General features: G+C 44.0%; 2 protein-coding genes across 2 annotated transcripts; one reads left to right on the top strand and one right to left on the bottom strand.

The window, feature by feature from the left end:
• The first annotated feature begins 1 nt into the window (after window position 1).
• On the top strand, window positions 2-3,657 carry LOC129581777 (uncharacterized). Its single transcript, XM_055473010.1, has 9 exons — window positions 2-149; window positions 409-654; window positions 733-1,344; window positions 1,450-1,646; window positions 1,710-1,999; window positions 2,154-2,476; window positions 2,569-2,668; window positions 2,780-2,886; window positions 2,952-3,657. The coding sequence occupies exons 1-9, from the start codon at window positions 65-67 to the stop codon at window positions 3,341-3,343; spliced, it is 2,352 nt and encodes a 783-aa protein (XP_055328985.1). The 5' UTR covers window positions 2-64; the 3' UTR covers window positions 3,344-3,657.
• On the bottom strand, window positions 3,241-5,115 carry LOC129581778 (uncharacterized). The gene is made up of 8 exons (XM_055473011.1): window positions 4,694-5,115; window positions 4,629-4,640; window positions 4,470-4,560; window positions 4,240-4,399; window positions 4,105-4,185; window positions 3,934-4,029; window positions 3,759-3,869; window positions 3,241-3,703 (listed from the first exon to the last, which is right to left on the bottom strand). The coding sequence occupies exons 4-8, from the start codon at window positions 4,309-4,311 to the stop codon at window positions 3,665-3,667; spliced, it is 399 nt and encodes a 132-aa protein (XP_055328986.1). The 5' UTR covers window positions 4,312-4,399; window positions 4,470-4,560; window positions 4,629-4,640; window positions 4,694-5,115; the 3' UTR covers window positions 3,241-3,664.
• Window positions 5,116-12,022: the final 6,907 nt, after the last annotated feature.

Raw genomic sequence — 12,022 nt, 5'->3', positions numbered from 1 at the left:
TGATAAAGGCTATATTTTATATCTTACCGGTTTGTTTTCTCGAAGTAAATATTTCCGGGTCAAGATGGGTTACCTGAAAAACTATCCCAAAACAAAGAAAACTCTGCAAGTGTTGTCTTTTATCGGCTTGCTCATAGCATCTATTGTGGGTAAGGCTCTAAATGGTTTTTTCTTACGATGCCTGTTTTTTTGTGGTAGCGAATAAATGGAGCCCTGTATCCGGTTTGTTACAAAATCTTTTTTGCTGAAAAGATACTTGGTTCTCTTGTATAAAAACTGTTCATGTTGTGCAGCTTACAAATTACGTTAGGAATAATAAATTTATGGTTTATGTTTTCAAAGTTTTATTTATTTGGATGATTAACAAGGAATATTTTACTGCAGTATACTAGTTAGAACCTGTTTTAGTTGAAATCATCGCATACGCCACCATATCCGCAGTGCTAGCCGCCTACCGTTCCGAACCAGACAACATACATTCAACTGTCCAACCAACAGCGACCAGTACAACACGTCTGGCAACAGTGACGACAACGACTCTACCGTCATCAACTGTCACGCGGCCAAACCCAACTTCAGCTTCCACGTCTAGGTTGTCATCTACGTCCTCGTCTACGCTGTTACCGGTAACTTCCTCGACCACACCTTCGCCAGGTGAAGTTCATCAGTTTACGCCAAGTTGAATTGATGAAATCTGCTAATATAAAGTTGATATTCATTCTTTCTTTCTAGCGCCGCGAATTTCCAAAGAGTTGAGCAACGCCATCAACCGCACAGCGTACCACAATGACACGGACTATTACACGCAATCGCCATCTAATGTTCTCCGAGCAGTGCAAGGTCTCGTTAACAGCGCCTCGCAGTCAGAGAAAATTAGTTTTCCCAACATCGCAGCAATCGCCAATTACTCCTTAGATTTCGCTAAATTCCCCGTAAATTTCAGTCTACCAGTAAATGGCACGACAAACGCAACTAGAAGCATCATAAAAATTGCGGACGCCCTTTTGGGTGCCGATCAGAATAACCATCTAGAAATGCCAATAACACCGGAAACCGAACAAGAAGGCGACCAGACTGCAGCTGCTATTTACCAGACGCTGGAAATTCTTTATGATAAGCTACCGCCTTCGGATGTGCCTTACGAGTTTAAAGACACGCACATTCTATCGTACGCGCATGTTGTTTCTGTTGACAATGAAACACGCTTTGAGGATCTGCTGTTGCGGACCGAACTGGGAATACAAGACGCATCGCAGGGATTACTGACACCGGGCACGAACAACAATTCGGTCGCCAGCATAAAATTATGCAGAGAAGCTCTGAAGAAATCGTTCGAGGAAATCAGTAAGTTGTCAAACAACGTAGCAGCACTTACAGCGAATGCGCTCTACTTGGCAAATTTCATTCATCTTCACAAAGGTTCGAATTAATATGAGAAGTTTTTCGTAGAGAAAATGTTTAATGGTTCGGCCTCTCGCTTTACATTCGCCTTATCCGCCATGCCGGCGTTTACGTTCAGCAAGCATCCGAGCACCAACAAAAGGCTGGAGCGTTCAAGTCCGCTGGTGCTTTTGGCGTCTGTCGGCCATCCACTGAAGGGAGAAAAGATCGTGACCATTCGGCACAATGTCGATAAACTATTCGATGTACGCTGCGTAACTATGCACTACTGATTAAGTACGCATGTGAACAAGACTGTTCTATTACAGTATCCGCACGGAGCGCGACGACGTCACACATGTAACTACCTCAACTACCCCACTAAACAATGGTCTACCAATGGTTGTCAGGCTGATAAATTACCTATCTGGAATGGAACGCTGGTCGAGTGCCATTGCGACCACTTAACGCCCTTCTCGTTACTGCTGACCATGTGCAGCAGTGTCCTCGACCAATCGGAGAGCAGCGACAGCAGCTTTACTCTGGATCTGGCCATTGTCACCACGGCGACGACAATGGTCGCCGCGCTTTGCTCATTGGTGGCTTTGGTCATTATTTTGTAAGCAGTCAGAAAGACGTATAAAAAATTAAGCATTTTATAAAAAAGATAGTTCATTACTCATTAGTACTTCTTAAATTTGGCTGGTTCATTTTTAACTCAAGTTTCAGCAGTTAAATCAGCTATAAAGGGGACCAAACTTTTGGTGTTTTAGGTTGCGCATCTGGTACAAGAACATCACCTTCGACGAGGACACCTTCGCCCGTACCAACCTGTGGATTGTCCTGTTTGGCATGTACTTTTTCGTCATCTTCTCCCAGGCCATGGTCTTCTCGCCGGAACTGTGTGGACAGCGTTTCTGTTTAGCCAACGCCATATTAGTGCACTGGTTCTCCTTGATGAGCATGGCATGGACCGGGGTGGAGACATTCCGGCTCGTGCAGATGACCCGCTACCCAGAGATCTACGCCCGACGGATTCCCATACCCGGCGACACCTATGATGGATTCCGCTTAAAAGCCTGGATCGCTGCAACTTGTTAGTATAACGATTGAGCTACCATACCAATACGTCCGTATTACGTATTACGCTTTAAATCATTTTTCAATGCTCCATTCTTGTTAATGTAGTTATTCCAATACTGTTCCCCATTATCGCCTCCGTCAGTCATATCCAGGGAGTTTCTCACGACTGGTATGGAGGATACGGCTACGCTAGCCACGAAAAATGGTATGCAGATAACTTTACTGCAAGTTATCAAAACTGTAAAACGTAGATCAAAACTGTAAAACGTAGTTTAATAGCCATAATACAAGTTTTGTTTTCTAAACCGTTCCAAAGGTGCTGGCTGGATGGAGACCATCCTTGGATTTCACTGGTGACCTTTATCGTGCCGATATCCGTTATGGCTCTTCTCAACGTAGCGGCCGTGATTTTTTATTTTTATGGTAAACAGTTGCAAAACCGTATTCTTAGCGGAAAAATTAATGCTTGATCGTATCCGTTTTGACAGAAACCAAAATTCGTCAGAAATACATCGCGGGGCCCCAGCGTCTATCGCCGGCATCTAGTAGCGCGTCCAGCAATTCCCTCGCCCAACAACAACTGAACGGGGTTATTATCACCACCACCCTGATGGGCCTGATCTGGCTAAGTGTCTGGCTATCATTGTTCGCCTGCTTTATGGATCCGATCGTGCAGCACGTCTTCGTTCTGTTGCTGACACTAGCATGTGGATCACAAGCCATCTACATCATCGTTTTCCAGGCCATCGCGCCCAAGAAACGGTTCAGCGGTAGCCGGCGCATTTACGCGCAGCAGAGTCCTTACAGTAGCGAGGCGTACACGGAAATTACGAATATTACACGAAGTACCAACAGCAGATTACGCACGACAGGGCGTTGAAGTGCGAATGGATCACCGAATTTTATTTATTTCAGTATTTTACATCACATTGATGTAAAATACATTTTGTTGATTTTACATCATGTTGATGTTGTGTCTCGTTGATTCACATCAGTATATCCTTTTCGCTGGTAGCCACGAGTTCTACAATATGTGACATCATTTCCTGACGCTTCTTAAAAATATTTATGTGCTAAAATACTCCTGTAATAACTTTGTAATTAGAAAAATCTTAACTCTGCAAGCAGAAATTATTATAACCGTGAGTCGTCATCTTCATCAGTGTCCGAGACGCCGGCAGCCGTTGGCGCGATAGTGACTTCAAGCGGCCGTGATGCTTCTTGGCTGCTCCACGGTTATCTAAAAAACCGCTCTCTTGATAGCCGTTATAAAGTCAAATATCTGCATTACCAACCATCGTCTGCGTGGGTTCCACAATAACTTCGGGCGCGGGGCGTTCGGAATCGGAAAGCAGCTCCATATCCAAAGGTTGGGAGAGGTTTCCATCAACCGGCACAAAAATAACCTGGCAATGGCACCACAACGCATATTTGCGGTTAACAAAAAAGCGCGCAAAGGGTTTATTTTACCGTTTCGGTAGTGGGCGCTACGCTGGACGGTTCTTCATTTTTCCCATCGTCTGATGGAGCTGCGGGCTTAGCACTGGACTCCGTCTTTACAACTACCTGCACACAGTATTTTCAATACGTTCTGCTGTCAACTATGCACTAATTTAAAGGCAACAATTTTCTTTTTCCTACCTGTCCCTCGATCAGCGCTTCGGCATCTTCCGGCGACAGCGTCTGGAGTAGCTGTTCCGCTGTTGCCGTTCCTTGCGCGTCCTACAAAAGTCCACTATGATCGTCAAGGCTGGGAAAACAGTCTCCATTACGTACTGTGTGATCTTCATTGGCGTCTTCGCTGACCAGAATGACCTCGGCATCCGACGCTTTTCTCCCGCCAAACATGCGGGGAATCTGCGATATATCCACCGGAATAATGCGGACCACGTTGGATTTAAATATCGGCGTGGAATCACCGAGTTTTCGTGTTGGTCTATCAAAAAGGAACACTCTTTATTAGCACAAATTGTCTACGAATATCAAACCATCTGCAGACAAATTACCCGCGTCGCGCCAAATAGCAGAACCATATGGTAAAGGAGACGAGGATAAACGCAGCGACACCGATGACTGCATACAGGAGATCGTAGGGAGCTATCGAATCCACATACATGAAATATTTTTTAACACTTTCTGCATAACTAAAGCATATATTTCCATACCGTCGCTGGGTTCTGCAAAGCAAGTTGGTCATGATTATTTGTGCAATGACGCCAGCAATTCGAACCTGTACAGTCTTCGGTTTCCGCTAACTGGACGTCCCGCACGAACCCATCATCACACGCACCACCGTAGATCCCGCGCGTCCAGATCAATTAAGCATGTCGCATTCCGTCCGCACGCCGACGCGCCACACGGGTCGAAATAGCACCGTCCCGAGGAATCGTTGGCCAACGCGTAACCGGAATTACATATACATCCGACACCGGTTTCCGGGTGGACAACACAGTGGGCATTTTGTTGACAAACATACCCAGCACACAGATCGATTGTTGTTGTTATTGTCGACTGCGTTGTTGTAGAATCCGTCGAATTCTCAGCGAGAGTATGATGACTAACCAAAACTAAAACAGCCAACGAATATAAAATAAAATACACTGATTTGCTCATTTTTGTCGTTTGAGGCTGTCTGGAAAAAGCTGTTCGATTCTTAATCTTGTGTTGCAGTAACATATGAGGCGAATTAAACCGTTAAGTCTGAATCGCATCGGCGTTATCGATCTATTTGTTCGACATGACCAAGAACAATCACTCATACAATGCAAATTATTCTAAAGTAGTGTCAGATAAGATAAACACAATGCCGTTGCACAGTTAATAAACGTCTGCTGTGGCGATAATACTTCTACTGTTTCTAAGACAAACGTGCGAATGTCCATCTGCTGATAAGCCGGCACGTTGCGCATTGCAAATATAAAATTTAATAACAACAACCAATGCTTAACTAATTTTTAAGTGAAAATCGTAAGCTTTTTTACACCAGTATCACAGTACACACTGCTCTAAGCCTTAAAGTTAATCCACGAGGTTGGCGAGCTGCGTTAGAAATCCAGCGAACACACCACGACACTTCGAATCCAAGGAAGCTGCCCGCAACCGTAAATCACTAGACGGCGCCGTGTCCGGATCGGGCTCCGAAAACTGCATTACGCCGCTGTGACAGGTGACTCTGGTCCACCCGGACGGCAGCCCGTGGGACAACGACCGTCCGCTTTCGCCCAGCAACCACCAGTGCAAGTTACGTAGGTGTGTTCGGCACAGGTACGAACTGTCGCCATCAAACCCGGCCTCCACCGCATCGCTGAGCGCTGGTTGGACGAAAGGCATCGTAACCGTTCCGTTGATGCAGTGCATCATGATGGCCGGGCCGGCTTCGATCTGGTCTGAAGTGGGACGGGCGGTGCAATTGGGCGGTGTCGGACACGTGCAAAAGTGGGTTTCGGCGCTCATAGTGAGGCTTGTTGTGGATGTCGATTCGACAGTGTTTCGTGTAGTCGTATCTAGGGGAGTAACTGTCGGGGAAGGTGAAGTAGTAGTCTCATCTTGGCAATGCTCGATCAAGCCTATATCAAACAGTTGATTATAAACGGCTATCGATGACGAAGATAACGGTCACTTGGGACCAGTCCAAACGTAACCCAGGGATTCTGTACTCGTATAAAACGCGTGCATGCGAAAGCGATTGCACAAGTGGCGCAACAAACCGGTTTTTTTAAAGTAAGACGGTTGGTTGTATGATCTGAACGTGTGATAAAAATTTAAGTCAGCTAGACCATTACCATTTTGTAGCTTCTTGGAAAACAAAAATTCCTTAAATTAGAACAATACATTTTTGGCAGAGGGTAAAACGTGGCAGTGGCACCTGCCAGTGGCACTGCCAATGGCATGGCGAGCGATAAATCCTGGAGCATCTGGCAACTGGCAAACGATAAAATCTGGCAGACGCCGCATAAAATGTGGCACTACCAATTAGCGGGTTCGCATTGTTTGGTTTGTAACTTTATAATCCTTTAAAATATTGCCAACGTATATCATATCATATCATGTAGCCAATTCTACATGTGAAGTGCAAACACCAAGCACGAAGTTCGTGAGCAAACGACGGCAATATCTCAAAAGGTCACGTTGCATTTTGCCGATTGCGCAAAGTAACGCAGTAAAATATTGTCACAGGTCGCATTACAAACACAGTCGTGACACTTCCAGATCTAGAAGGCAAACCGCTGGAATAAGCCTTGCGGTTGAGCGTGAAGCTGTATGATACTTTAATTATTAATCAGGTGCGTTTGATTTATGGATGAATAAACTTCCGATTTTCCCCGCGCAAGCATTTGATGGTTTGACTTGTGATGGCTGCCGCCAGTTAACTCCAGCGATTAAGTAATTATATCTTAACATTTTTGCCAAACCCAACACAAATCCGATATTATAATTTAAGAGAAAAACTAGGAATGCAAACCTTCAGACCAGTTTGGCTGCCTTGTTAGTTTGCTTTTACCATTAATTTTATTTTTTCGATAGTCTTATTTAAGCAGCACTACACTGGAGCACGCAAAATTGTTCGCACATAAACAAATAGCAATTCTAAAATTAATTTAGATTTGCAATACCACTCTCCAAAGGAACCGTTCAGGAACAATGAACAATTGATGCTGTATAGCTAGCTCTGCACTACTGGAACGAGGCAATGATCATAATTATCGAAAACTGCATTAGTGGTACAATATTAGTATTTATGTACTGTATACGTACAGAAGGTGACTAACCTGTTTCGGACCTTTCGGCTGATTTAGATGAGCTGCTTTCTGTAATTCGACAGCCCGTATCCGCTATGTGTTCATTTACTCTAAAAATTATTAGTCTTCAGCACAGTTGTTAAATATCTACTCTACATATTGTCTGAATAATTTGTTTAAAGGATATATCTGTACAGTCTGTCAAAGCGCTGTTAAAGAATAACTGAAATTGAAACATAGTCCATAACGTGAATTAATATCTGGGGGTGCTAACTGGTAATATCAGCGTATCAACATTTATTCGTATCAATACTGCATCCTTACCACTCAAAACTAATAATAAAATATGACTTGGTGCTCATACTTTTGCAGTCCTAATAAAATTAATGTGACATTGTTAAGCACTGCAGTGTTAATTAAACATACCCAGTAATACTTCACGACCATCCGTAACCTTCACGACAAACAGTTTTGGACCAGAATGGAAACTATAGTGTTGTAATTTGTAAAGGGCTGGAAATCATTTCTGCAGAGAAAAGGATGATGAGTGAAGCCGAGCTTTTGCGCCACAATCTACAATAAATTATGTTTTGACTACCGGCCACTATGGTGCCGGATCGGCTCATGCTCGGTATGCGTGCATGGGAAACTTTGTTGTTATTCCAAAAAAATCGGCGCCTTATATACGCGCACTTTTGCATTCACAAGGTAGTTCTATAACCAGCTAACGTTATCTTATTAACGTTATACTACTATTGTTTTGGTAGCTGATCATGACGCCCGTTGCACATAAACAACAACACAAGCAGATGAACCCAATATTATTATTCAGATGGGCATTATTATTCAGATGGGCAGTAGGCTATACTGTGCTCATGTTACAATCAGTTGCGTGAAAATGAATTCATGTTAGTCTGTGTCTGCGTTCTCAATATTCCACTACTTTAATTACGCAAATTTGCTTAAGTAAGAGTAAGTACATAGCTTACATTGTGTTTGCAGCTCTCCTTGCCTTAATTATTACTGGCATTTACATGGATATGTCTTATCGGAAATATCCTGAATGTATTACAGTCAACATGTAGTAGCGCCTAAATTAAAGTTTAAATTAGATCTAAAGCTTCTGCGTTTTGCGAAACTAAAGTTTGTTAGGAACTATAAACTAAAGGTCGTTCTGCTCACTTCCGATATATAAATCGGTGCTCAGTGCCGGCTTTGTTACCGTCTTTTTGTTACGGGAAGTTTAATTGCCGGTACGTGAAACCAGATTCGTACTTATGCACCGTGAACGGTAACTTCCGCTTTCTCAAATTCAGAACACTTTTCGGCATTGTTTTATGACATTTTTATAGCCAAATGATTAACTACAATCATTGGCATAAAGAACGTACGTGCGCGCAACATCCAGTTTGGCAGATAATGGGCGAAATAAAATTCCAAAAGCTTAAACATTTAGATGAACCAAAAGTCTCATTATACCGTAAATCGATCTGCAAATCTTGGACGAGAACACCTATTACCATAAAGATCGTTTTTACGCCGAGTATGGTTTCCACGAATTTTTATAAAATTTAACACAAAACAATATTTAAAATTCGAAGGAAATGGTGGAAACCTGACTCGGTGGTCTTTACGGTAACGGGCAGTTGCAGACAAATTTTGAAAACGATCAATCTATAATGAAACTTTTGTACGACTCTGTGCGCTTAGGATACCGAAAGTTTTTTATCATTACTGCCCCTCCAACTGGATGTTGCACGCACAAATTGCCAGTGTAAACCAATCATTTGACAGTTATTTCGACTGTAGAATGGCTTAAAACAAGAGAAAAAAGGGTTTGGGGTGCGCAAAAGCGTTCTTTTATGTACGCCAATTTTGCACCATGTATCTGCAGTTCTGCACACAGCCCTTAATCTCGTGGACACACCAAGCTCATCTGCTTATGTTGCATCTTTGCCGGATGTAAAAGGAATGCAACGAAAGTCGAGTAAAAGGAGGCCCCAAATGTTGTGTCAGCTCAAGGACAGTAAATAACGGGTACAGGACGCGCGTACCCGTTATATACTGTCCATGGCCAGCTGCAGCGTCTACCGTGATGGTAGCCTGGCAATGACCCGGTGAGCTTAATCGGTGCTGTACCGTCCTAGTTCAGTAGCGAATTTTAGATTTCACAAAACAAGTTACGTCCAGTTCGACGTTCGGGTAGAAGTTGGCGTTACGGGTTGATTGACGTCCGTTCGCGACGTAAGGCGCCGTAAGCCAACGTCGTTGGCTGACGCGTAAAAACTGTCTGCCTTACGTGGATCTGTGCAACGGCTCAGCCATATGTTAGAGCGACAAGCCAGTGATGTTAACACTTTATATGAAAAATGCCAGCGTGTAGTTAAATTCATATGATACTGGCAAAATCCTTCATAATTATACAGTTTACCGAATACTTTACGCCCGCTTATTAAGTTTGCCACATTTTCTGCGGCATCTGCCAGATTTTATCGTTTGCCAGTTGCCAGAGACTCCAGGTTTTATCGCTCGCCATGCCATTCGATGGTAATCAGATCCACAGCGATACTTTTAACGTTTCTCAGGCAGTGGTCATTGTGGTATGCGTAAAAGTTGACGGTTAACTGTTGGCCTTTGTCGCGTGCAACTGGTACCTGGACAAAGTACCACTGGTGCGGAATAACACCGGCATGGTCTTTTTTCGTGCCCCAAATTGGTGAACCGAGCGGATTCACGTAATCGTCAATGGAAACGTGCAAGTGGAATGCGTTCTGGTGATCGAGATAATCCAACACGGGATGATCAGAAAACCGATACCAGAACGAGACACGATATACGGAACACGAAAAGGTGACTACGGCGGGAGTACGAACTGCGAAGCATGGCGACTGCGCCGTCGTTGTCGGGTAGCAAACCAAAAGTTCTCCTGGTGCACCACGATAGAGCCACCATGTTCCCTAGAAATAACCGGAATGTCGATATACTGTAGGTAGGCACTATCTTTAGATAGTGGAACGCTGCTAAATTCCTTTGTTGCTTTTTGATTATTGCCCAATAAACTTGTCAAGGCTAAGCAGATGCCGAAATATCGTTATTAATTTGGGAGAAATGTAAACATAAGAAAAACGGCACATGTCACACAAATTCCCATTATACCGGTCTGGGGACGCAAATCAACACCGCAGTTTGCAGTTGCGTATTTTCGCGTGCGTCGTGCGGACGCATGCAAGAGAACGGTATCATTACCCGTGTCGGTGTAGGAGCCGTTGACGCCCAGGCCCTCATCCAGTATATCGAACTGGTATGGAAACGTCCTGTAGCCGCGGTACCACATATGTGTGGGCGGGTGGGATCATGCCAGAATACTCGCACCAGATATACCGGCCTGGGAAGATATCCCCATATCGCAGGATGCCTTGATCACCCAAGAATAACCATCTAACGACGATGGAACGGAACATGTCGGCCCTAGTGTCACATTATCTGCCCTTTCTTGGAATAGCTTCGATGACCCAGGAGCGTCAGTGAGAGTTACGGCTGCCTTGACGAACGAAGCCAACACTGGAATTGATAATAGGCAGTAACGACATCGTTGCTCAAGAAGGCGCCCAAATCAGTTTAGATTATGGAACCTGTGTACCGCAATTACTGTATGTATGTACTTACCGGTTGCAATGACAGTAGGCAGTAGAACAAACATCACAGCCACCATGTTTTGACGGTGGAAAGAATGAGCCAAAATACTACAAACAGCACGCTAACGCAAGAAATTAAAATTAGTCTGTTGTCAGAAAACCAGAGTACCGATCGTAATGAATCCGTAAGAGCAATGCAAGCCACATTCGGTTCCGAGTTTATGATAAGAGTTTAGCGCCAGATAACAGGGCAGCAGTGCGTATCCCCTGTTTGAAATGTCGTAACAGTGCATATCATCGCCACCATGATAAAACTTGATATTATTCCCGGAACAACGAGTTCCCATTATTTGCTCTACCTTCTGAACAAATGCGGCGTGTCTCGGTTCATTCTTTAAAGCGTACAATACGCATTGTGCTGTGAGACGCGCGACTGCAGCGTGCTTGCAAAAGCGACTACTGAATTACGCCATCATAAAATTAATGTAGCTTACGGTATATCTCGTCATATGCTAGCGTAATACATTTTAACGATGGAGTGATATCTCTTGCCACTGTCAGTTTTCTCCGGTATTAGTACGTCGTTGTATGCCATCGTGGCTCGAATTGCGCTAATATATGCCTCTTACGAGATACGTCGCTCCAAATTTTACACCAATAGAGTGCATCGTATCAGAATTTGACGGCGTGAACCCCAGTACGCCATGGCGACTTGGACCGACACGACTTGGTGATAGCCGTCTTGTGGACGTTTTCAAAAAACCTCGTGCACTAGCTGCTCAGGAGTGTGCGGTCTACATAAAAATATTAGCCAGCAAACACGTGGCACAGGCATCACTAAGGTCAATCTGCAGCAATGGAATGGTGACCACGTCGTTAAATCGGCCAGCAGAACTACCACTAAACCAGCTTTGCGTTGCTTCGTTGGCTCAGTTAATATTTAAAACGACGCTGCTAGATCATCGCGATTTTGACTTTCTTATCGTTGAAGGAGATTCTTGCGATGTAGGTTTGCGAAAGGATGCAAGGTCACAAACGTAGATCACGATTACGATTAGCAGAATCGAGAAATCCCCGAATCATTTTGAGGGGAGAACGGAAACCCAATTTATTACGTTGATCGTCCCGTACATAACGCAAGAAAACGTTAGAAAGAAGAACAAAAACAGAAGAGCTTCCTATAAA

Source organism: Paramacrobiotus metropolitanus, unplaced genomic scaffold, assembly GCF_019649055.1.
Source record: "Paramacrobiotus metropolitanus isolate TYO unplaced genomic scaffold, Prichtersi_v1.0 Parri_scaffold0000006, whole genome shotgun sequence".
NCBI lineage: Eukaryota > Metazoa > Tardigrada > Eutardigrada > Parachela > Macrobiotidae > Paramacrobiotus > Paramacrobiotus metropolitanus.
The sequence above is the reverse complement of the archived record's forward strand: the minus strand, read 5'-3'. Positions and strand labels throughout refer to the sequence as shown.